Below are 27,438 nucleotides of genomic sequence, written 5' to 3'. Positions count from 1 at the left end.
GAGTTATTTGATCAAACTGGTTTGCTAGTCTTTTAATGAAATTGATTGCCTAACATTTTCATAAACTGTCACCTTTACAGATGTTCCTGATGCTCCAACTATTGATGACGTGTCCCGAATCTCTGAGACATCAGCTAAGATCAAGTGGACACCTCCAAATAATGATGGGGGTGCAGAAATCACTGGCTACATTATTGAGAAGAAGGACCATCTGGCAGTCAAATGGTCTCCTGTCATTGAAGATACCATAGACAACACCTCCTTCACTGTTAAGAACTTGAGAGAAGGAGAAGATGTTGAATTCAGAGTAAGTGCCATCAACAAGGCAGGTACTGGCAAGCCCAGTTCCATTGCTACCCTTGCAGCCAAGCCACCAGGCCCACCAGGTGTCCCTGAGGCAAGCAATATTGACAAGACATCAGCAACGCTCACCTGGACCCCACCTGAATCAGATGGAGGCAGTAAGGTGACTGGATATATTGTTGAGAGAAGGGAGAGAGGGCTGGATCGATGGATGAAAGTAAACAGAGCTCCTGTGAAGGATGTGACTCTGAGGGTGTCTGATCTGACAGAAAAGAAACACTATGAGTTCAGGGTCACTGCTGAGAATAAGGCTGGTCTTGGAGAGCCAAGTGATTCTGTCTCCTTTGTTGCCAAACCACCTTTTGGTAAGTAGAAGTATGTTATGTAACATGGCTCCTGAGAGGATATAAAAATGTAAAAAAAGTATATATTTCAGGGGATTCTCCAAACATATCAATCTTTTATGCAAAACTTTATCAAGACAATTACCCTATCCATTGTATTATAGATGCAGTAGTATACCATGAAAAAATATAACATGTAGTTTCTACTTGAGTGATGAATGAAAAGGAAATAGTTTAAGAATACACAAAATACTTATCATTGGGGGTTGATGATTTTTTTTTCTTATCACTGTACTTTATTTGTCACAGATGTCCCAGGAGCACCAAGCACCCCTGTAGCATCTGATATCACACCAACATCTGTGAACCTCAGCTGGTCACCACCTTACTCAGATGGTGGTAGTCCTATCACATCCTATATCATTGAGGTAAAGGACCGCTACAGCTCTCGATGGACCAAGGCTAAGGACATGGTGACTGAGCAAAGTTTCCAATTGACAAACCTGAAGGAAAACAATGAGTATCAGTTCAGGGTGATTGCTGAGAACAAAGCCGGGCCGGGTGAACCTAGTCCCGCCATCAATGTCACAGCCAAGTACGAGTTTGGTGAGTATTATACAGTGAAGATATCAAACAATCCTCTTTTCTTACGCCCTGTTGGAGTAGATAGTGAAGGGATGTCAAGGTGTCATGGGAACATGATTAATACACACTATGAGATCGCATTATCAAAAGTACAAATTTATCCCCCCCCCTCTCCAGAAATGTAATTTAACAAAGGACTAACACTATCAGGTGAAAACCCTTCATGTTTATATATGAAATCATTTATAATGTTTCATTATTTTGTTACAAACACTTGTAGATACTCCACAAGCTCCTGCTGAACCAGAAGTGAGGCGCACTTCACCAACATCTGTTGAGCTGTCATGGGTAAAACCAAAATCTGATGGTGGCTCCAAGATCAAGGGTTACATCATCGAGAAGAAGGTCAAAGGTGGACCCTGGACCCAGGTCACCACAGATACTGTTGATGGCACCTCATTCACTGTCCGAGGCCTACCCGAGGATGAGGATGTGGAGTTTCGCATCAGTGCTGTCAACAAGGCTGGTGTGGGTACACCAAGCAACACTGTTGTCATTGCCTTTAAACCACCTGGACCTCCTGGAACACCTGAGATCAGTGATGTTGACAAGACATCGGCAACCTTGACATGGACACCTCCAAAGCAGGATGGTGGAAGCAAGGTCACGGGCTACGTTGTTGAGAAAAGGGAAAAGGGTCGAGATCGATGGGTACGCATCAATAGGAGTCCTGTTATGGAGGTCACCATGTCAATCACAGATCTGACCGAGAAGAATGAGTATGAGTTCCGAGTTATTGCTGAGAACAAGGTTGGACTTGGAGAGCCCAGCAGCCCTTCAGAGAAGATTGTTGCCAAAGCACCTTTTGGTAGGTGATGTTTGTAACTTGCAAAATTAAATAATTCATATTAATTTGTACTTATAATCATACTTTTTTATAGTGTGTTCTCTTACAAGCATTTGATTGGTTAACCAGGACTATGATAAACATTGTATGTATTCATCTTTATGTACTTGATGAGAGTTTTTCTTTATTGTATTCCTCTTTTCTTACCTTGTCATTCAGATGTTCCTTCTCCACCAAAATCCTTGAAGGCAACGGACCTGACACCAACTTCTGTAACCCTCGACTGGTCTGCTCCACTATCAAATGGAGGTAGCCCAATTGTTGGATATACTGTTGAGATGAAGGATAAGTTCAGTACACGCTGGACCAATGTCTCGGAACATACAGTGACAACACTATCTTTCACTGTGCCAAATCTGAAAGAAAAGAATGATTACCAGTTCCGTGTCATTGCCCACAACAAAGCCGGTCCGGGCCAACCTAGTGAGCCAATCAGTGTTACTGCCAAATTCCCATTTAGTAAGTGTACTCTATATCTTTCTGAATTATTGTCTTCATATTTGAACGATTTATTTGCTGAAAGTATTCATGAGAAACTATGCTCAAGGTGACATTTAAGAGAGATGCTGTCATTAGGAAATATTTCTGATAGTAGGTTTTTCCATGGAGACTCAAAAGTACAAAGGGAGTTCGTTTATTGTCTCTATGGTCAGTAAAAACTTGTTGCCGTTTGAAAATTCTTTCTTGCCTTTATTTATACACAAGCATATAGAAACACATGGCATCATTACAACTCTGAGTCATCTCTGATGATCATTCTGCATGATATTTTACCTAATAAAAGCCAACAGCAAATGTGACTAACTGAGAATCTTTTAAGATACTCTCAAAATGGAGACTTTATTCATTTATTTTGCTGTTTGGAGTACATTGAATTCAATGTATTGTAAATATGATCAAATAGATCATAAATGGAATTGTTAATAAGTCTCTTACTGTTTGCCTAATAGATGCACCAGAAGCACCTTCCGCCCCGTCCATTGAGCGCATTTCACCAACGTCTGTCAAACTTTCGTGGAGTCCACCCTCTTCCGATGGTGGGGACAAAGTTGCTGGTTACATCATTGAGAAGAAGGACCGTTTCTCTACAAGATGGACACCAGTCACAAAAGACACAATCAATGACACATCTTTCACCATCAAAGGACTCAAGGAAGGCGAGGAAGCCGAGTTCAGGGTCGTTGCATTCAACAAGGCAGGCTCTGGAAAACCAAGTCAGACCACTGTTCTTGCAGCATCGCCACCAGGTCCACCAGGATCACCATCCATCAATGATGTCAAGCAGACGTCCATTACCCTGTCCTGGACACCTCCTGAATCAGATGGAGGTAGTAAGGTTATTGGGTACATTGTGGAGAAGAAGGATATGGGCCGCTGGGTGAAGGTCAACCGATCCCCAGTCCGGGAAACTACCATGGTGGTGCCTGATTTGGTGGAGAAGAGTGAATATGAGTTCAGAGTCTTGGCTGAAAACAAGATTGGAGTTGGTGAACCAAGTGCACCTTCATCTAGAGTGGTGGCAAAATTGCCTTTTGGTAAGCTTTTCCCAAAATAATTCACCAAATTCAAATTTCTATCCTCCATTACACATTTTTCAATTCTAAAGATGCTATAGTGAATAATATTTATCACTCAAACAGAATCTGCTAAAGACTTGTTTATTCAGATTTTGATTTAGCCTATATGTCATGTGTCATTAAAATTATTCATTTTATGATTGATATCTGAGTGTTAAAAAGATTTACGCATGTTCATAATTTTATTATCTTATACAATGTAATTTTTTTTGCAGATGTACCTGACAGGCCAGATCAACCCAATGTTATAGATGTGGATAAGAATGAAATGACTGTGAAATGGTCGCCTCCTTATAGTGATGGAGGTTCCAAGATAACAGGGTACATTGTTGAGATGAAAGAGCCTTACTCTTCTAGATGGTCACAAATCACAAAAACAACAGACCTATCCTTCAAGGTATGAATGAAATATCTGTAAAGTATAGCTTATCTGGAAATCAAAACTGAATTTAAAATGCACCTTTATCATAAACTTATGAATTACTTTTTTTCAAACAAAGCATGAAAAGACTATATTGTGAATATCTTTTGCAAGTAGTAGAGTTAATATCCATTGTCCTTTCTAAATTCTGGAGTGAAAGCAAAATAAAATGACAAGTCTGGAATCTATACCTTACATAGGGTAATTTTCATCAAAGACAACTGGTAATTTTGTAGCTAATCTTGAGAATGTTTACATCTTATTCAGGTTACTCGTCTGTCAGAGGGCAAAGATTATCAGTTCAGAATAATTGCCGAGAACAAGGCAGGCCAGAGTCAGCCCAGTGAACCATCAAAGACATTCACTGCCAAGTTACCTTTTGGTAAGTATATCATTTTCTTAGCTTTTACATCATAAATACTGTAATAGACTTACCATATTTTATTAACTTTCTTTGATATCAGAGGCAAATAAGAGGTTTACTGAAATATTCTGTTCTTGTTTCTTCAAAGGTGTTCCTGGAGCTCCAGACACACCGGAACTGACTGACATCAAGGACTTCTCACTCACTGTCAAATGGTTAGCTCCTACATCTGATGGTGGCTCTCCCATTATCGGATACTTTGTAGAGCAGAAAGACCGCTACAGCACCCGTTGGCAACGTATCAAGTCATCCCCAATACCAGATTTGAAGTTCACTGTCACCAACGTACAGGATGATGCTGAGTGTGAATTCCATGTCATTGCGATCAACAAGGCAGGTGAAGGAAAGCCATCACAATCGGTCTCCCTAACCTTCAGACTCCCTGGACCTCCAGGAACCCCAGAGGTGTACAACCCCACTGACAGGTCTGTTGACTTGAGGTGGACTCCTCCGACTGACCAAGGAGGAACCAGGATCACTGGTTACTTCATTGAGAAGTGTGAAGTCGGCAAAGATAACTGGGTGAGGATCAACCGTTCATCCATCAGGGAGGCCAACTATGTTGTTGGTGATCTAACTCTGAACTGCAGGTTCAAGTTCCGTGTCTGTGCAGAGAACAGAGCTGGCGTTGGACCTCCAAGTGATTATTCTGAGTCAGTCCTCATCAAACTGCCCTATGGTAAGTAATATAAGATAAATCAAGAGGTATTTGTTATGGGTATGTACATGTAACCATGTATGTAGTCTTAGCAAATTAAAATTCTATTGAAGAGAATACAATCGACAAGTACTGAAATACATGTAGAATAAAAGTATCTTAAATTAGTTGTAAGGAATTTCAAATTTATTGTGTGAATAAAGAACATAATAAAGAGATTAAATATTTACTTCAGATGTTCCTGAAGCTCCCGATACTCCAAAGATCTCTGATGTCACCAACGATTCTATGGTGATCAGCTGGCAACCACCGTACTCTGACGGAGGAAGTCAGATCACTGACTACATCATCGAGAAGAAAGAACCATACAGCTCTAAGTGGGTTCCGGTCACCAAGACAAGAGATCTCAGTTATAAGATCACTGGGCTGAAGGAGAATGGGGACTATGAGTTCAGAGTCGCTGCTGTGAATAGGGCAGGGGCCAGTGAGTTTTCAGTACCAACACCATCAACTAAAGCTAAACTCCCATATGGTAAGTCCATTCGAAACATCCAAATTTTATTTTCTGATGAATGACTGGATGGAAGGAGCTCTTTTTTATTCCTTTCTGATCAGTAATGAGTGCTCAAATGTCTAAAAGTCATACATTCTTATCAAGTTTAAGTTGGTGCCAATTAAAGAAAGGCAAAGAAGGCATTTATCCAGTTTTATTATTAAATGATGTTCTACTGATGGTATAATTCCATGCCTCTTTATATATGTAACAAACAATGGAATCACATATAATAATATGTCCATTCTTATACTTATAGATGTACCATCGCAGCCACACTCATTAAAGATCACTGATGTTGAACCGATGTCTGTTACTCTTGAATGGAGTGAACCTGATAGTGATGGTGGTGATAATGTCTCTGGATACGTTATTGAGAAGAAAGACCGGTGAGCAAGATTATTTTTTTTATTGCAATGAGTGAATGTTTGGTTTAGATAGGTGATATTTACATATCAATTATATGCAATTTTAGTTATCATTCTTTTTTGAGGGGATCCCATTTAAAGAAAAGTTATTTGATTTTCACATAGATGATGTGCAAAAACTCTCACTTGGTCATTCATGAAATACTTACAGATTGTTGTGATCCATTAAACCAATTACATTTAGAAGACCAATCTGTGTTATAAAGTCAATAGCATACAATTTTTGTTTTATAGACTTGAACCCTTTAACTCTTTTCTGGATTATAGATTCAGTCCTCGCTGGACACCTGTCAATCAAACTGCCGTCACTGACACAAAGTTCAAGGTAACAGGACTCAAGGATGGGCAGGACTGCGAGTTTAGAGTCGTTGCCAAGAACAGAGCAGGAACCAGCCAGCCCAGCAGTGTGGCCACATTCTCTATAAAGCCCCCTGAGGCCCCATCACGACCGGATATCAAGAAGGTCACAGAGAACTCTGTCACCTTGTCCTGGTCACCACCAGAATCTGATGGAGGAAGCCCTGTGACTAACTACATCATTGAGCGCCGTGAACCCGATAGGGATTACTGGGTCAAGGCCACAAGATTCCCCATCACTGACACCAGCTTCACTGTCCAGGATCTCACTCCCAAACACAAATATGAGTTCAGAGTAATTGCTGAAAATAAAGCCGGGCCAGGAGGAGCTAGTGAGGCCAGTAAATCCGTCATTGCTAAGCCACCATATGGTATGTACAGAATGGGAGCAACTGTTTCTGAATTTATGACAGATATGTAATGTATATATATATATATGTGTGTGTGTGTGTGTGAAGCTATACATGTACAACAGCTTTGGCAACTCTTTTATTTTAAATATTGTGTATATTGCTTTACACAATATGTATATATATATATATATATATATATATATATATATATATATATATATATATATATATATTACAAGTAACTATAATGTATATAGGTAATCTGTACACGAAGGTGGAGGAGATTTGTTTGAGATCAGTTAATCAGTCATGCATTGCTGTTATGTGTTTTTTTTTCATTTCTATTTGTTTTACTTAGAAATAAGATGTGATAGATGCAATTAGAAATAGATTTATGAATAAATAGAAATTATCACCAAGGATTGTAGACCAATGTTGGGGAATTAAAACATGTGAGGAAAATAAATCTTTTTAATTAAATTCCTGCTTATTTTTTGTTTTATCCATAGATGTTCCAGATGTTCCTGTTGACTTGGAGGTTACCAACATTACAAAGAACAGTGCTGAACTCCTCTGGAATCCACCCATGGATGATGGAGGCAGCCCTATCACAAACTACATCGTTGAGGTGAAGGACAAGTTTGGCGTCAGATGGACACAGCTTGGCAAACCCACCAAGACAAGCTTCAAAGTCACCAACTTAAGAACTGGATCTGAATATGAGTTCCAGGTCCGAGCTGAGAACAAGGCCGGTGTTGGTGAACCAAGCCAATCAACTAAGCCCATTGTGGCAAAGGATGCTTATGGTAAACTATGTCTAAATCTGTTGCTCTTGTTTGGATATATAGGTTTAGGAATGATTTATTAATAATTTTGTGAGTTTAGAAGGAACCAATATTCCAATTAAATTGCAGAAAAATACACATTAGGAGTAAGAAATCCTTAAGTAGTCAGTCAAAATATGTGATTCGTTTTTTACTTTGTCAGACGTACCTGATGCACCAGGTAAACCAGAACCCAGCAGTCTAACAGAGACCTCTGTCACGCTCACTTGGACTCCACCACCTTCTGATGGAGGTAGCCAAATCACAGGCTATATTGTGGAAAAGAAAGAAGACTTCATGACCCGTTGGGTCAGTGCCACCCGAAGCCCTATCCACAAAACAACTTTGACCCTGGATGACCTTAAAGAAGGATCAGAATATACCTTCCGGGTCATTGCTGAGAATAAGGCTGGCCAGAGTCAACCCAGTGAACCATGCAGATCATTCAAGGCCAAGAAACCATATGGTAAGAGCAATATGCATAACTTTTATTGTTTTTTTATGAATTCATCGGTGTATAATTTGACAAGGTAAAAACAATTTGTATAATTTAGATGGATGATATTGATATGTGACAAACATTGGCCAAGGTTTGCTGTACCTGCAACCAACATTTTTCAAATTATGTATTTCATGATCTGCAAAGGCAGCAGGTGTTGTCAGTTACCTTGGATTTATCTAAACTTCTTGTTTTAATTATCTGTTCTTTGTAGGCGTACCCGATTCTCCAGGGTCACCGGAAGTATCCAACATCACTGAGACTTCAGCAACACTAAACTGGAAACCACCTATATCAGATGGCGGCAGCCCGGTCACAAACTATGTTATTGAGAAGCGTGAAGGTGCCGGTGGACGCTGGACCACGTGCAATAAATTTGATGTGAGCGAGACTTCATTCACCATTCGTGACCTGAGATCGGGTCATGATTACTCTTTCCGCGTGACTGCAGTCAACAAGGCTGGAGCTGGCAAGCCAAGTGCTCCTTCAGAAAGCTTCAAGGCACAACCTCCTTATGGTGAATTAAATTTCCTATTTCATTATGTGTTCCTAAATTATATTCTGAAAACATGAAGACCTCTTCACAATGAGTTCATATCATGTTTGATTTTGAGTTTATGAATGTCATGTGTTGCCAATCAAATTGCAAATATGATTGTATAGGTTCATCGTACATTGGCGGTATCTCTCAATCCTGAATGGTACTAATTACATGTACATTGTGAACTAATATCTAAAATGGAAGGATTTTATGTGCAATTGCTGATTCAGATCCTTTTAATCATTGTTATTCAATACAGTCATTAAATTGACAACTCTTACACAAATGCAAATTGAGGATTTTTCTGAATATTAAGTTGCTTAATTATCACTTATTCTGACTCATTTCCACAATCTTGTTAATCTAACTTATATTTGACACAATTAAAAATAATACTTTCCAACGTTAGGATAGAATATTGTTAATTTATACATTTTGAAAGTTACATGGGTTACCACTAATATCATCAATCACAGTTCCACCTGAGGCACCATCTGCACCCATCATTGAGGCAGTCACTGCCAATTCTGCCTCATTGTCATGGGAACCGCCAAGAGTGGATGGAGGAAGTCGAATCATTGACTACATAGTGGAAAAGAAAGATGCCTTCAGCATCCGCTGGACTGAGGTCAACAGAACACCGGAGACCACCTTCACCGTGCCAAAGCTTAAAGAGGGAGACAATGTCCAATTCAGGGTGACAGCAGTGAACAAAGCCGGACCAGGAAAACCCAGTCAGTCTTCAGTTACTGTCACATTGAAACCTGAATTCAGTAAGTTTTGAACCAAGCACACAAAATCTTTGATAATAATGGTTTCATGATGATGAAGAAACATCTTTTAAACTACACAATGTTTAATAAATTAACCCTTGAGGAAGTGTTAGTTTGGTTAAAAGTTACACAAAGGCAATAAATTTTGTTACCCTTCAGTTCCATTCAATTATTAAAACATCTCCAATACCTTGAACTACATGTCTCTATATATAATTACTCTATAATCAATCAAACAGATATGTAGATTATATTTCAACAATTTTTACAAGTCTTGAAGCCTGGGATATGCCATTCCAATCAGTATTAGAAAACCTTGACAATCGTTCTTCTGCTTCCCCACCAGCTGTTCCTGATGCGCCCTCTCAGCCCACTGCCGTGGAGCTGGATGCTGTCTCTATCACCGTGAGGTGGTCAGCACCAAAGAGTGATGGAGGAAGCCGAATCACCAACTACATCGTGGAGATGAAGGAACAGTTTGCCTCTTTCTGGAAACGTGTATCTACCAAGGAGAGCACTGAACTGACATACCAGGTAATGTACCATAGTAAAACAAAAAGTACAAAAGAAGATAATGTGATAGAGTTTGAATTTGTGATCTATGTTGTCATATTATAATTGATTTTTCATTAGTCTGAAATAATCTACATGTAAGTATAAAATGTGGTTTCTCTTATGTGAGAAGTGATTTTTTATTTTAATCTTTGCTTTGCTTAGATTTTTTTGTATTGAAGTTTTTGCTTTGCTTAGATAATATCAATGTGAACATGAAAAGGGAGAATAAAGTGGTAGCCTCCTAGAGCCAGTTGTTTTATGAACAAAGCCAACAGAAGATCAGTAGTCTCTTCAGTGTATTGTTATTACATAAGTAAAAATCCACCTTTCTTGTTAGTTTCTAGAAACAATTAAACATGTATGTCCAGACAAATGTATTTTTATAAGAAAACTTATATCAAAATTATAATTGCATTGATTTTGTTTCCTCTTGATTAGAGTTTAAATTTAGGAATGAAATTTGATACCAAATTTATGGAAAAGGTGAGTTGATTTTTATGTGCCAAGGTGGATAGAGGTAGCATGGAAACCTATTATTTGGATCATGGTTCTTTGTATACTCTTCAATTAAAGGTTGTCATCAGACACAGACTGTCATGTTTCAGAAAATATCATTTTTATACTGTTGAAAATATTTGGTATTCCATTTTGTTAATGTTATGCATATGTTTTCATGTCATACTGTTTGTTACAGGTTTCATGAGATAGACTTTTTGCCCCAATATTTGTCAGCGATGTGTAGAGACATAATAATCATTGTGTGTATTTGTTATCAAATATAATAATTCATTTTTTCTGACCGTATTATTACACAATTTCCATAAACAGTGTATTTTCACTGTCTTAATATGTAAAGTTTCTTGATTATGTTTCATCAATGGAAATTAGCAATATGATGGTCTCTGAAGTAAAATGCCTGAACTTGAACCCTAAATGAAAATGTTGAATATATATAATAATAATAATAATAATGATAATATAGGGTATTTATATTGCGCACATATTCACCTTGTTAGGTGCTCAAGGCGCTCCTATATTACCCGGCTAAGCTAGGCGTTCATAGCGCACACAGCTTTTATAAAATAAAAATATAAAGTCTTATTTTTTCAACAGTATTGAATAATTGTTCCACATCTAGATAGCATTAATTCTTCTCTGCTATTCTGTGTACATTCTTGAATTTACGCCAATGGTAACATGGTATTTCTCATCTAATTCAATGTTGCTTTCTTCCATCTAAATTATCATTTGACTTCAATACATTGGTTTCTCTCTTTGATAGGCCATCTGTGTATTTTTTTCATGAGCCACCTATATGCCCAAACATGTCATGTTATGTCTTTCATTTGCTTCGTAATGTTTATCAGGCAAATGTATTATTAGCATATAGTTCAATTATTATTAAAAATGTGTATTGAAGATGTAAGTCAGTGATTAAGGGATTTCTAATTTTCATTGCAAAGCGAACTTTCTTCTTATTGCAAAATGTAGATATTCAACATGATACATCTTCATCAGAGTTTGCTCTTCAATTTTCAATTCCATTTATGCTCTTTGAAAATAATTAAATAATCAACGTAGAAATTATCTTGTGCCATTTAAAAAATGCAAATGATGGTAATGATGTTTCCTTTTTATATAAAAACTGTGATCATAGCGAGAAGTGTTTGTTCAATCACTCTTGAAAAAATCTTTGGACCAACGTTTCTTAGTGATATTTCATTAATTGTCTGCTTTGATTATTACAGTGAAATCAGTGATTTAGAATTGATGAAGATTAAAATATTCTGAATTTTATGATATTTAATGTAAAAAAATGACAACTTGTTGGTGCTGACAAACCTTTTTTTTTCAATTCAAGTTTATTTTGCTCTCTGCATAAAAATGAACAAAAATGTGGTAAAATACATAGGAACAAAGTTTACATAACATCAAAGACATAAAAAAGCATTGAGAGGGAAGCAGCCAAAAGGAAAAGAATATCCTTATAAAAAGGCCGACCCAACTTACTTTTAAAAAATAATAATTATTGACAATATCAAAAGTAAAAAAAGACAATTAGGAGACAATACAAAGGCATAGATACACAAATGGAAAGATTTAGATTATATAAAAAATATTTACAAACAGGTTTAATTATCAAATATAAAGTTTCTGAAGTTACGTTTTAAAATGTTAAAAGAACAAGATGTTTTCAAATTAACCGGCAAATAATTCCAAGTAGTGGGCCACGAAAGAAAATAGATTTATGAGAAAGGCAAGTTCTTATTTTAGGAACGTGGAAGTTTGCAGCATTTCTAGTAGGGTATTCATGAATATTATAATTTGATTTAAAACAGTTCAATAAAAAAGGAGGTAAAAGTCCTTTAGAACATAGATACATAAATACTTAAAAATTTATGCCTTGATATATATACTTATTATTATTATTTCTTTATTATTATAACTTATTCCTCAACAGACGACTGGACTGAAGGAGAATCATAATTATGAGTTCAGAGTGATCGCAGTAAATAAAGCTGGAGAGGGCAAACCAAGTTCTGTCGGTGGACCTTTCATGACCAAGGCAACCTACAGTAAGATCAGTTATTGAACCTCTCCCTAAATGGTGTCCAAAATAAAAATATAATATACATTTAAAATGATGCCATGGAATATGACAAACAGTCTCCCATATTGCCAGAACTTTCAATTTTGTGTGTGGCTGTGTCTCATTATAATTGTACAGTTCACTAGACATTACATTTTATATTTCTTATTCGTCTGATAATACAATTATTACATATAATAATGAATTTCATATTCAAATGATATTGTTTTAAGCAATAATATAGGATATGAGATGATTTTATAGGAAATGTTTTGTATTTTTCATTTCAAGTTCATGCTTTGTTTGCATGGCCCCAATACTTAGTGAAACGTAAATTATGTGTATTTGTATTCAATCTCTGTTTCAGCTGTTCCATCTGCTCCGGGCGTACCCGACGTCAGCAACGTGAAATCCACATCCATGACTGTTACCTGGACACCTTCCACCTCAGACGGAGGCAGCCCGATCACGGGCTACACCCTGGAGAAGTGCGATGTGAGCACAGGTCGTTGGGTACCTGTCAACCGTGTACCACTCAAAGAGACAAGTCTTGTCGTGGACCAGTTGAGGGAGAAGTCCGAGTACTGCTTCAGGGTTGTGGCGCACAATGCTGCAGGGGAGAGCAAGCCAAGTGAGCCATCAAAGGCACACATTGCCAAGCCACCTTATGGTAAGGTCATTGCAGTGTTTGTAGACATTCATTTTGCATGAGGCTGGTACTCATATTTGAAGGAAAATCCTCAACATGTTTTTAAGAGATTTAAACGTTTTTACCAAGATTTAATCACTTGTTCAGAGTATCTGCTTCAAAATTCACATTTAAGTTGATTCTATAGTCATAAAACCTTACTAGATATGAGTTAATCATCAATATACTACTCTTGTAATAAACAATAGTCGTATCTTTCTAACCAGGTCTTCCTGATGCTCCAGCCAAGCCAGATATCACCAACATTGATGCCAAGCAGATCACACTTGCCTGGTCTCCGCCTTGGTCTGATGGTGGTTCACCAATCATCGGCTACCACATCGAGAAGAAGGACAGGTACTCAGTCCGTTGGACACGTGCCACCCGCGAGACTATCCACGATACACAGTATGTCATGCGTGAGTTGACGGAAGGCGGGGAGTATGAGTTCAGAGTGGCGGCTGAAAACAAGGCTGGGGTTGGACCATTCAGTGAAACTACAGGAACTGTGATTGCAAAGAGTCCATTTGGTTAGTGATTTGATACTAATTTTTACTTTTTTAATATATTAAGTTTGGCCTGTCTGACAACTGTAGATGATGAAAACATGTACCTATTTCAGTCAAGAAAATAATTTTTCTTCATATTTTTTCTTAACCATTTTCTAATTTTGTGCTTATTGTGTAACATGTTTCCTAGATGACAAATGATTTATTCCTTAATTAGGCATGTGAGATTTATGCAAATCATTATTTGTACTTTGCAAACATTATCCAATATTTTAAGTTTCATTTACATGCATATTCTAACCATTTCATAATACATGTTATATAAACATGTGTTGTTAGTGATTAGTAGTATCTCTTTATCTCACTATTCATGAGTAGATGTTCCATCAGCACCAGGAACACCAAAGATCTCTGACATCACTGGAACAACTTTGGTCCTCACCTGGACACCTCCATCCTCTGATGGCGGTACAGAGATCACCAACTACCTCATAGAACTGCGTGATCGGTATGGACGTTGGACCAAAGTAAATCGCACTCAGGTTCTCAGTACCAAGTTCAAAGTGACGAATCTATCCGAAGGTGACAGCTATGAGTTCCGAGTGACAGCAGAGAACAAGATTGGTGCTGGGAAACCAAGTGACTCAACCCAGAAGGTTACTGCTAAGCCACCATACAGTAAGTCCATACCTAAATATTTTGATGAATATCACACTCCTGTGCAGGACAGTAACAGATACCATATGAACTTTGGCTGTGAAAAAATTTTGCAATTTCTTATTTATAGACCTGTTGATGATACTTTTACCAAATTCATTGTAGTTATCCCCGTATATGTAAGTAGACTTCCAAGTTTATTATCAATCTTAAAACACTGTGATGAATGAAAAGGAATTCTATGAGGGTTATTGTGAACAGAAAATATAAGCTGTCTTTTTTATCATAGAATTATTATTTTTGTTGTTTTAAATTAAAATACCCTAATGCTCTATTTCAGACCAACCCGCAGCTCCAAACGAACCCGAGATCACCAACGTCACGGCCGACTCCGTCACCTTGACCTGGTCTCCTCCCAGGGACGATGGCGGAAGCTCCATCACGGGATACTTCATCGAGAAGAAGGACAAGTTCAGCCCACGCTGGACCAGGGTCAACCACGATGCAGTGACGGATACCAAGTTCACTGTTCCAGGTCTCGTCCCTGGCGAAGAGTACCAGTTCAGGGTGGTGGCACAGAACAAGGCGGGGGCTAGCAAACCAAGTGAACCTACACAATCAACTGTGGCCAAATCGCCATTCAGTAAGTACTATTTTCCACCCCATTAAGACGTGGTTAAGATTCAGTACCACATATGGCAGTATCAATGTCTATTGACTAAGAATTCAAAGGAAATCATTGTTTATGTGTACATGTACATGTATGTAAGCTCTCATATATTTCTATATGAGGCCTACCTTACATTCTTGTAAAAGCAATTCTATAAGTTTGTTTCAATTAGCTAAATATCTTGAATTATAGAATACTGATATTGGTCTGGTGTTTATCTTTATGTTTATCCAAAGGGTTGTATTTGCTTTCTATGTACTATTGAGGAGCAGTGTAATAAACACAATTGCATTGTACAATTTTGTAATAAATACTATATCTTATAATATGGATATTTTCATTTGATGTCCTTTAGTTCGCCAAGGAAAAGAAGGTAAGCCATGTATGAGGAGTACTGTTTTTATATCTAATATCTAATCTTACTTTTTGTTGGTTGCCATATTCCTATGATTATGCAAAAAAGATAACACAATACTCAAACAAAAACATTCCTTTAACAGTCTAGTAGAGCCACATACTGGCTTTTGGTACACGTTTTTATTTACTTGTCAATTTACAGATTACCTTAAAGGGCATATCATGTCTTCCAATGTGTTGATCTTGTGTTTTATACTAATTGCACAAAACGTACATGTAGCACTTCCCTGTCTATATTATTTTAGGTAGTGTTAAAATTCATTTTCATTCTTTTTGATAATCAATTCAATTTTAAAAAAGATAAAGCAGGGACTTTTATAACTTCAAGTTAAAGTTTACATTAATTAGAGTGAAAATTAATTATTAAGGATTGGTTCTGAAGCTTAGATAGATTAGACACTCTCTGTACCTTTTACCTTGTGTACAAAAATGTTCGTTACAAAAATAATTGGTTTATGTGTATATTCATTTGCTATATACATATTTATTCTTGAAATAATATGCTGTGCTTGAATACAGGGGCCTCGGAACAGTTGTGAAAGGGGGGCTGACCATGCAAAACATCATGATCAGATTGTCATTTTTACTTTTTTGTACACTGTGAGCAACCGCCCCCCCCCCTGTTTCCGCGGCCCCTGGAATAATAACAATTTTTTTTTAGCTTTGCAAAGGTTTTACTGATAATTAATTCCAATATTATGTGAAAGTAATTATTGAATTATTTGTTCCTTTTGCGCTATTTTTATTTCAATTCTTATATGGCTGTCAGACACAAATTGAATGTGGCTGCTTACTATGAAATATTATTGATTTATATCTCATATTCATTTTCTCTAGCAAAATGCATCATATCTGTTGCTTATACTTTAAAACAAATTTGCATTGTTTATTTCAGGTTATTGTTTACTCACATTTTAAACTCACATTTTAAACACTCAAAGGAATTACCTTTCATTCTTGTTTTTTTTACTATTCTTTTTCCATAATTTTTGTTAATTACTGTAGAATATGTCTATCAAATGCGACCTCTGTGAGAAGATCTGTTGGTGATTGCCAGGAGAATTTAGCATAAAGCAGGAACACAGCTCATCATTGTACTAGTATTACCTATCAATCTTTTGAATAGGGGATTCAAGCACCTTTCCCAATAAGGTTTTCATTTTTTCATATGATCAAAAAGAAATCGTCATCAAAAAGCTTGAAATAATGAGCTTGATATACATGAATGATATCAATTCAAACTTTAACATTAATGTTCATATTTTATTCACATGTATGAATAGTCATACACCAATTTTTAAGATGTGAGCGTGGAATAACATATTGCTTGTTACCCACAGACGAACCCGGAGCACCAGGTGCCCCTGAGGCAAGCAATATTGCCGAGACGTCTTTGACCCTGACATGGACCCCGCCATTCTCTGATGGTGGAAGCCGTATCACTGGATACTATGTTGAGATGAAGGACCGTATGTCTCGCAGGTGGAGTCCTGTCAACTATGAGTCCATGGAGGATACCAAGCTCAAGGTTAGATGATATATCATTTGCTCTTGTTGTCCTCTCATTTCAAATCTATTTATTCTTCTTGAAATGCAGTTGAATGAGATTGGGGATAATTAATCTGATTGTCAAGATTACATTAGTCTATCATTTGCTTATAAAATATTAATTAAAACCACCCTTAAGAAATTTGGTACATACAGCCTCAAAACCATTCAGAATCTTCCACTGATCTAGCCTATTTAAACCTATGTTTACTACATATTCATTTCCACATATTCAATCATTTCTTTCACAAAATCTTATAAAATAAAAGGTCAGTTAGCTGTTTTAAGTACTAAATACGTCAGCATTTTTCAATACCTCATACAACATTTATCTGGAAGCATACATTTTTCATAACATAGGTAACGGGACTGACTGAAGGAACAGAGTACGAGTTCAGAGTTGTTGCAGAAAATGATGCTGGTCGTAGTAAACCAAGTCCAACCAGCTACCCAGTGAAGGCCAAATCACCATTCAGTAAGCATATAATCTATAAAAGTGATGCAGAAGAGGACAAATTTAAGAATTATTTTTTGGGGGGAATATTCTTTGAGCAGTTTATCTATTGTGAAACTTTGCTTTAGTATGTAGTTGCTATGATATTGGTGCATCAGAGTGTGGAAACATATTTTTTACAATGTAAGTGCATTGTAAATGAGCTCTGGTGTTAATAATTTCAATAATTTCAAAAGTTAAGACTCATTGTATTCATGTGTTTGGTGGAAGAATCATATGTTTTGCAAAATACATACTATTTATTATACTTTTATAGAAAAATAGGTTGTAAGATGATAGTTATTCGATGAGTTTATAACAAACGGGGCTCTTCTGTTTACTACTTGATGGAATTATTTTCTTTGAAAATCAAATTAATCTCTAATTTACAACAACAAGAAAATTTCAATTTTGTCTAACTCTTCAGATGTTCCAAGTGCTCCCGGCACCCCATCCATCTCAGACATCTCCTCGACCAACATGACTCTCCGCTGGGCCCCACCTGAATCTGATGGAGGTTCAACAATCATCACCTACATTGTGGAGCGCAGAGAGCAGTTCTCTACACGATGGGTCCAGATTAGTCGCTATGACTTCACAGAGACCACATTCTCAGTGACAGGGCTGAAGGATGGCAATGACTACGAATTCAGAGTAGCTGCTAAGAACAAGATTGGTATTGGTAAATTCAGCGAGCCAACACGACCTACCAAAGCCAAGGAACCCTATGGTCAGTCAGAGTTTGTTGTTTTAATGGTTACTGAGGTTTTATGCAGCAATCATTTTGGACAGCTTTTTTCTGTTTAAGGTGACAATAGAATACAAAATAAATTGGGAAAATTGTAGAGTAGTACTATGTTATGTGATTTCAATGATTTAAAAACAAAATAGACTTTGAAATGTTTTTCTTTCTAAACAAACTCAACATTATTTCAATCCCACAAAGCAGTACAGAAACCAGGTGGTAACACTGAAAAAATATCATTAAAATGTTTAATAATCTAATCAGATTATTGTGATAGCATATCTGGTCTTAGTTATATTTATCCAAAGAAAATTGCAAAACTTTCATCTTGCAGATGTTCCAGACTCACCCAGCACCCCTGATGTCAGCAACATCACTGCAGACTCGATGACCCTGACATGGTCAGCCCCAAAAACCGATGGAGGCAGTCCTATTACAGGCTACGTCATTGAAAAGAGAGAGCCTGGCCGAAGTGGATGGACAGTGGTCAATCGATCACCCATCACCAGCCTCTCCTGTGTGGTGCCTAACCTGAGACAGGGAGCAGAGTATGAGTTTAGAGTGATTGCAGAAAACAAAGCTGGCCTGGGACGCCCAAGTCAGGTTTCACACCCTTTCACTGCTAAGCCTCCTTACAGTAAGTATACCATACTCAAAGTGTTTATAAAAAGGATTTTTAAAACATGAGAAAGGAAAACAAGATTGAATGTTTAATCTCTTCATTTCATGATGAAATTTCAATATGCTTTCATATGATTTTACCTTCATATTATCAGTAATAAGTACATGTCTGCATTTGAGCATGATTCCACAGAATACCATTTTATTATAAGATTATTCTATGTTAATTATTACAACTATATTGTTTTTACTAGTAGACTAAAGCTATTTCTACAATTTGTTGCATGAGGTATACCGTGTTTTATCACACAATGAACAATTTTATTCCTTAGTCTCCTTCATAGGTTCTTTAAACCAACTTTTCATCATTGCAATCTCTTTCTTACAGCTACTCCAGGCATCCCAGATCAACCTGAGGTAGAGGATGTCACTGCAACCACCATTACAATCTCTTGGCGGCCACCATCTTATGATGGTGGTAGCAAGATCACTGGCTACACCATTGAGTCCAAGAGCGATGCAACCATGCGATGGGTGAAGATTGAGAGCAGTGTACCGGATACAACGTACACCGCTGACAGGCTGAAGGAATTCTCAGAGTACCAGTTCAGAGTTGCTGCCATTAACAAGGCAGGACGTAGCGACTTCAGCAAACCATCTCGCCCTGTTACATGCAAGCCACCTTACGGTAAGCATTTAAACTATGAAAACAGAAGATAAACAAGTAGTCACTTAGTCTTCATTTCATATCATTTTCCCTAAATTATTGCTATAAGTCTTTCAAAATTTCAATTTCATTACAAAGAATTTTTTAGAAACATATGAAACAAATGCACCATTTACTAGAATGACAATTTTTTTGATATGTTTTTTTCCTTCATAAATCGCTTGCCAAAGACGACAAGATGGATTAAAATCTAGAACCCTATTATTCACATTCTAATAGCTAATAAACTGTCCTATGCTGAGACAAATGATATGCCATTTAAAATTGACAGAATTTTTTTTAAAATGCTAATGATATACTATTGGGTATGACTTCAACATTATATTGTATTTGAAACAATATTTGAAAAATAGAAAAATGTTGATTTTCAACAACATGTATTTTTACTTCAAACAGACCCACCTCCTCCACCCGATTCCCCAGACGTGTACAACATCACTCCAAACAGTGCCACATTGACCTGGTCAGCCCCGCGTCAAGACGGGGGATCACCCATCACTGGTTATGTGATAGACAAGAAGGACAAATATTCTACCCGTTGGGTCAAGGTTGAGGAAGTGCCTGCTGATACCACAGACTTCACCCTCAGAGGACTCCAGGAAGGTAACGACTATGAGTTCAGGGTCAGCGCCGTCAACGCTGCAGGAGTTGGGAAGCCAAGTGCACCGTGCGAACGATTTACTGCAAAGGCACAATATGGTATGATTTCTTTTCTTTAAAATAACCTCTGGTTTTCTTCAGAAAGATTAAATGTATACAATAATCTGTTTGAATGAGTGTGATAAAGGTACCTGATAAGTGGACAATTTCCCAATGCTAAACATCACTGTCTATTTTAACTACAGGTGTACCTGATGCACCAAGCCCACCCTCCATCTCAGACATCACACCATCATCCATGACACTATCCTGGGAACCACCAGCATCAGACGGTGGCAGCACCATCACCGGTTACATCGTGGAGAAGAGGGAAAGTCCAGTGGGTCGCTGGGTCCGTGTTAACCGTGCGCCGGTCAAGGAGACAACCTTCAAGGTCAATGACCTGACCGAGGATAGAAAGTATGAGTTCAGGATTAGCGCAGAGAATGCTGCAGGTGTTGGCAAACCAAGCGAGGTGTCTCTGCCACGAGTCGCCAAGTCACCATATGGTAATTATGCCTCATATGTGTCCTTAGTGTATCAAATAATCATAAATCATCTAAAGTCTTTTTCAAAAGTGTGCTTTTGATTCATATCATGTTAATGCATAATCTGTCTCCAAAATTTTTCTGGATCTACTTAAGCATTCATTGATCACTATCTTTTCATTCTGTGTAATGTTTCAAACAAATAGTTTTCATTATATATGGACATACATTTCTAGTGCAGTACTTGCTGAATGAAGTTTGAGTGGATTATTGACAATTAAATCCTTATGAATGATCTGTTCTTGCAGATGCTCCCAGTGCACCTGGTCGCCCTATAGCAACTAACATAGACTCCACAGAGCTGGTTCTTGAATGGACCCCTCCTGTCAGTGATGGAGGCAGTCCAATCACCAACTATGTCATCGAAGCCAGAGACAAGTTTGGACTCCGATGGTCAAAGATCAACCGCCAGACAGTCAGCAACACAAGTTTCAAGGTGACTGGGTTGAAGCCAAATGATGAGTATCAGTTCAGGGTCATTGCCGAGAACAAGGTTGGTCTTGGAAGACCAAGCGACAATACCGAGCCCATCATAGCAAGGCCTCCTTTTGGTAAGCTTATAATATTGATGTTTGAAACTGTATTTAGTTTGTCTGTAAATAGAATACAATTATATCATGAAAATGAATTAATGTTACATAACAGAACTCAACAAGAGCAGAAGCTAAAAACCTTCAGGAGATGCAAATTGTTGCGTAAAAAATCATTTTGTATTGATAATTTGACCAATCTCCCAACTTACTAAGATCCAATAGGCAAATATTTCAAGTTGACTGCCTTTTCTCTCATGCATAATTTTGTTGTCCTGATTAAATACATATATTATTCTTTTTTTGTTCATTTAGACACTCCTGATTCACCAGAAAATGTGCAAGTAACAGCAACTACAGCATCCTCTGCCACTCTTGAATGGAGTCCTCCCTTCTCTGATGGCGGTTCTCCAGTTACCGGATACATTGTAGAACGCAAGGATCAGTACAGTACCAGGTGGACACGTGTTAACAGAGTTCCAGTCACAGACCCGAAAATGGTTGTTGGAGACCTTAAAGAAGGCCTACAGTACCAGTTCAGGGTCAGTGCTGAGAACAGAGCAGGTATCGGTCGTGCTAGTGACTCAACAAAACCAACCATTATCAAGGATCCAGTTGGTAAATTTACTTCCTCTTTTCATTTCACTGTGTAATTCATTTAATTTTAAAAGGAAGATACACAATTCTCATAAATATCAGTTCAATAATAGTGTATGTTTTACAATATATTGTCAAGAAGCCTAATAAAAATAGCTCAATATATCTATATTTTTACATGTTTATAAACAGACCAAAAAAAAACACCTTTCAAAGGGATCATTTATGTCCATTAATGTATGCTTCATTATTGTAAGTATTCTGATATGGATTTGGATTTAATATGATATAAGAAAATATTATATTGTATAATATAATGAAATATAATGTAATGTAATATTTGATGTAATTTATTTTTAGATGCACCATCTGCACCTCTTGAGCCAACCATCACCAGTATCACTGAAGACTCTGCTACTCTTACATGGGCTGCACCTTCCCGAGACGGTGGTTCCGCTATCACTGGGTACATTGTAGAGCGCAAGGACCCCTACACTGCCCGATGGACACCAGTAGAGAGGGTCACAGACACCACCTGCAAGATCCCAGGCTTAAAGGAGGGTAATGAATACCAGTTCAGAGTCTTGGCTACCAATAGAGCTGGCCAGAGTGTGCCAAGTAACCCCACCCAGCCAAAGGTGGCTAAGTCACCCTACGGTAAGTTTCTCACTAAAACAGAAGTATCTGTCTTGTGAAGTTATTTTTTGTTTTTAAATAACTGAATGATACAACTACTTGAGAATTGAAGAATAAATTGAAGATAGAAGTATAGATTTATTCATTACAAAATATGAACCAATGAATGTTTTCGTCATGTACATGTATGTTCTAGATGTTCCTGAAGCCCCAAGCAAGCCACAGGTCACTGAAGTAAAGGCAACGTCAGTAACTCTAAAGTGGCGTCCTCCAAGCAGTGATGGTGGTTCTCCTGTCACCGGGTACGTTGTCCAGAAGAAGGAGAGACTTGCACTCCGCTGGACCCCTGTAAACAATACACCGGTAGGTGATACCATCTTCACGGTCACTGGACTCACCCAGAAATCGGAGTATGAATTCAGAGTGGTAGCTGCGAACAAGAAGGGCTTTGGCCAGCCAAGTGAACCAACCAACTCTGTAGTTGTGAAACCTCCTTATGGTACGTTTCAGTGTGAATTGTTCTTCCTGTAACTGCAAAGATACTAAGAAATCTAATTCTGTTTAGAGATTATCAAAATAATTAAATGTTTTTGTTATGAGTCTAAACTTATTTTCCATAAACGGAAGGTCTCATCTACTTTGAGATGATAACCATTTAACCACAATTTTTTCCTCATAAATGAAAGCAAATGTGCTATAGTTCCTATGTTATTTATATGAATGATGCATAACTCAAAGAAATTATCATAATGCGGTGATGTGAAACTTTGATTCAAGTAGGCAAAAATTTATGTTTCCTAACAGATGTTCCAGGAAAACCATCACCACCCGTTATCACTGATTTTACCAAGACCACTGTGACACTTCAATGGAATCCTCCAGAATCAGATGGAGGCAGCCACATCACAGGCTTTGTACTGGAGAAGAAGGATGCCTACTCCGTCCGATGGTTGCCATGTACTTCACAATCCATCCAGAAAACAGAATTCACTGTGAAAGACTTGAAAGAAGGAGCACAGTATGAGTTCAGAGTCATGGCTATGAACAAAGCAGGTCTTGGACCGCCCAGTGATGGATCAGAATTAGCCACTGCCAAGTCCAAATTCAGTAGGTTCAGCAAGTTATCATTGTCACAAAATTATATATATGGTCATATAATTAATTTCCTTTTATCAACAAATTATAATTTTGTAACATACATATGTTGCCTTTTCTTTGCTTTTAAAGGTATAATTTGTTTCTGATGATAATTTTAGTATGCAAATTTACTGGGTCTGTGTACTTATGAGCGAGATTTTGAATGATTTCAGCTATAAAGGTGGATAATTTTGTTTAACCTAACACTCTGGTCTTACGTCTTTATTTTGACTCTTATCGCACATTAGGTGTACCATCTCAACCTGGAGAGCCTACCATCTCCAACATCACTGCCAAATCTCTGACATTGAACTGGTCCCCTCCGACTTCAGATGGAGGAAGCCCAGTCACGGGATACATTGTAGAACGTGCTGATCGTTTCAGCACGCGTTGGGTACCTGTCAACTCTCACCCTATCCGGGAGACTAAGATGGATATCCATGACCTTCCAGCGACAGGTTCCTATCAGTTCCGAGTTGTTGCTTGCAATGCTGCAGGAACGAGCAAACCTACAAACCCAACCGATTCTGTTGGCATGGCTGGTGAGTAGTGTTTGACTAGAAAATATGAAATATAGCTGTATGAACTGAGTAATGACTTAATAAAGTCAGATACTTGCTTCTTGTGAAATCCCCCATACATATACAGCTTTGATGAATATTAGTTCTTTTGATATAAAATTGTAAATTGAATTTTATCTTATTAATTTTGTTCACCATGGAATTTATCATATCTTAACATCCTACAGTTGCACCAAAGCTGGATACCTACAAGTATCATGACACCATGGTAGTTAGAGTAGGGACTACATTCAACCTTGATATACCCTTCAAAGCTACACCTAGGCCTACTGTCAAGTGGACCAAAGATGGCTCCACCCTTCAACCATCCTCTCGTGTGAAGATTGACACAACAGAAAGAGATACCATTGTCACTATCAAAAACTGTGTGAGGGAAGACGGAGGATCATTTACCCTGAATGCTTCAAATGCAGCTGGAAGTGATTCCATCACTATTCGCGTCCAGGTCCTAGATCGTCCAGATCAACCACGTGGACCTCTAGTTGCTAAAGATATTGGAAGCACTGATCTCTTCTTGTCCTGGAAAGAACCTACAGATGATGGTGGTTCCCCAATCACACATTACACTATTGAAAGACGCGAGCAAGATAGAACGATGTGGACCAGACTAACTGCACATGCCCTGGATACTACCATCAGGGTCACTGGCCTACAAGAGGGTGCATCCTACGTCTTCCGAGTGTTTGCCGTCAACAAAATTGGTGATAGTGAGCCACTTGAATCAAAGGAAACTATCAAATTGAAAAAGAAATATGGTGAGTACTTCAGTTTGATATATTTGTGGAGAAGTCATAGAAACTTGTTACCATCATGCACTTTTCAATATTTTATAATTATGTTTTAGAGTATTTTTGGAATATTTTGTTTGAACATTACAATTACTGTCCTTTTTATACCAGATGTTCCTGATGCTCCAAGCAAGCCTCTTGTTACCAACGTCACCTCTGATTCAGTGACACTTGAATGGCATCCACCTAAATCCGATGGTGGTGCTCCTGTCTCAGGGTACATCATCGAGAAGAAGGAAACATCAAGCAACTATTGGTCCAGGGTGACCAGCGTGTCAAGTGGTGTAACCTCTCACCGAGTCTCTCGTCTCATGCGTGGTGAAGAGTATGAGTTCAGAGTCAGCGCCGAGAACAGAGCTGGGCCTGGTCCCGCAAGTGCTCCTTCAGCTCCTATTAGGGCTGAGGAAACCACAGGTGTGTACAAAAGTATCATATCTGGCTCACTAAAGTCAAAGACAATAGTTTAAATCTCTAAATGGGTCAATCACACCCTTACAAGAATAAAAAATTGATAATTACTCCATAAAAATCAGAAGTTGAAAGGGGGTATATGTATATGTATATTTTCAGCAAGATCCAATTTAGGTCTTTCATAGCCATGCACACTTGGACATTAGGTTTCGAGTTTAAGGACTTTTTTTAGGTACTGGAAAAATTGATGTCTGTCAAACAGGAATACTAAGAAATACACTTATGATGCATTGTCAAAGTGCTGACAATATAAATTATTCTAATTATTTTAAAATTACTATATCTATCCATCACAGTTGTACCAAAGTTCAGCGGGCGCTTTGACGAACCAATTATGGCGAAGGTTGGAGAATCCTTCCGTATTGAGGTACCTTATACTGGTATCCCGACACCTGCTGTATCATGGTCATTTGATGGCAGACCTCTGAAACCATCAGGTCACATCAGGGTAGATACAAGTAATCGTGCATCAACAATCACTGTAAAACATGTAGAAAAGGCCAACGCAGGACGTTACACAATCAACCTGAAGAACACCGCAGGTGTTGATTCTTTGGATGTTGAGGTGCGTGTCTTTGACCGCCCTGGTCCTCCACGTGGTCCACTTGAAATGAGTAATGTCTCAGAGAACAGTGTCACCCTATCATGGAGCCCGCCCTCAGATGACGGTGGTAGTCGTATCTTCACATATGTGGTGCAAAAGCGTGGTGAGAATGAGACAAAGTGGAAGCATGTAAACAAGGACTACATCACAGATTTAACATACAAGGTGACAGGACTAAAGGAGAATAAGAAGTATCAGTTCCGTGTACTGGCTGAGAACCAGTATGGACAGAGCAAACCTCTTGAAGGTCAAAGCATCACACCTCAGGGACAATACGGTAAGTTGCTTTTTCATGGGTATTGCACAAATCAAAATGCAACTCGGTTTAAATTTGATGGCATTTCTTTCTTGCAATGGGCTTCAATTTTTATGTCTTTGTTTTTATTTATGTTCAGACAAAAGATTCTGATATAACCATGTATCCTTAGCATGATTATCTAGCTCTATTGATATTCACCATCCACCAGATCGTGTTATATTGATCTCAAATTTACTGTTAAAAATCACAGTTCCTTTGGAAATGAAAAGTTTATATGGGTTAAAAATCATGTAAATGGATCAAAATCATTGCTGCCTCATATTAAGGATCCCAGGATATGACATATAAAGGCATTTTAGTTGTATATTATGGAATAGAATTGAAATTTTTTTCTATTATGTTTACATCATTCTTTTTATTTTGGGGGTAATATTTTCAGATGTTCCTGACCCTCCATCAGCTCCTAAAGTCACCAACATTGTTGCTGATTCCGTCACGGTCACCTGGACTCCACCGTCCAATGATGGTGGTGCTCCTGTTACAGGGTACGTCGTCGAGATTCGACAGACTACAAGTCCACGATGGGTCAAGGCTACATTGACCCCGACGCCAGACACAATGTTCAAAGCGTCTCGGTTGATCCGAGGCACAGAGTATGAGTTCAGGATTTGCGCTGTTAACCGCGCAGGAACAGGCCGTCCGAGTGAACCGTCCAACACTGTCCTGGTGGAAGATCCACCTGGTAAGATCATATCTTCATTCTATAAGAGATGTTTGTTCCATAGTCACCATTTTCTCTCAGTAAGCAGATTAGGATTAGCAATGTAATCTGCCTACATTTGTCCCAAGTTAAGTTGAATAAGTAAACCAGCTCTACTCCC

The 27,438-nt window shown here is 38.1% G+C and overlaps 1 protein-coding gene across 1 annotated transcript in view; it reads left to right on the top strand.

Annotated features, from left to right (window-relative positions):
* The window catches only part of LOC121432071 (titin-like), a 129,643-nt gene that overhangs the window by 41,912 nt on the left and 60,293 nt on the right, over positions 1-27,438 (top strand). The window contains 39 exon segments of the mRNA XM_041629916.1: positions 81-668; positions 957-1,253; positions 1,513-2,100; positions 2,299-2,598; positions 3,090-3,674; positions 3,932-4,113; positions 4,405-4,519; positions 4,650-5,240; positions 5,455-5,751; positions 6,032-6,161; positions 6,468-6,928; positions 7,420-7,716; positions 7,898-8,200; positions 8,448-8,750; positions 9,251-9,547; positions 9,894-10,081; positions 10,541-10,585; positions 12,564-12,678; positions 13,060-13,362; positions 13,608-13,910; positions 14,268-14,567; positions 14,887-15,189; positions 16,974-17,161; positions 17,542-17,656; positions 18,102-18,404; positions 18,754-19,056; positions 19,429-19,728; positions 20,164-20,466; positions 20,613-20,915; positions 21,203-21,505; positions 21,800-22,102; positions 22,442-22,738; positions 22,914-23,216; positions 23,522-23,824; positions 24,103-24,396; positions 24,603-25,190; positions 25,335-25,637; positions 25,991-26,575; positions 26,997-27,299. Of these exon segments, the coding sequence (XP_041485850.1) occupies positions 81-668; positions 957-1,253; positions 1,513-2,100; positions 2,299-2,598; positions 3,090-3,674; positions 3,932-4,113; positions 4,405-4,519; positions 4,650-5,240; positions 5,455-5,751; positions 6,032-6,161; positions 6,468-6,928; positions 7,420-7,716; positions 7,898-8,200; positions 8,448-8,750; positions 9,251-9,547; positions 9,894-10,081; positions 10,541-10,585; positions 12,564-12,678; positions 13,060-13,362; positions 13,608-13,910; positions 14,268-14,567; positions 14,887-15,189; positions 16,974-17,161; positions 17,542-17,656; positions 18,102-18,404; positions 18,754-19,056; positions 19,429-19,728; positions 20,164-20,466; positions 20,613-20,915; positions 21,203-21,505; positions 21,800-22,102; positions 22,442-22,738; positions 22,914-23,216; positions 23,522-23,824; positions 24,103-24,396; positions 24,603-25,190; positions 25,335-25,637; positions 25,991-26,575; positions 26,997-27,299 (12,288 nt within the window).

This window comes from Lytechinus variegatus, chromosome 1 (assembly GCF_018143015.1).
Source record: "Lytechinus variegatus isolate NC3 chromosome 1, Lvar_3.0, whole genome shotgun sequence".
Classification (NCBI taxonomy): Eukaryota; Metazoa; Echinodermata; class Echinoidea; order Temnopleuroida; family Toxopneustidae; genus Lytechinus; species Lytechinus variegatus.
Note: the sequence above shows the minus strand (reverse complement) of the source record. Positions and strands in the feature narration are given on the sequence as shown.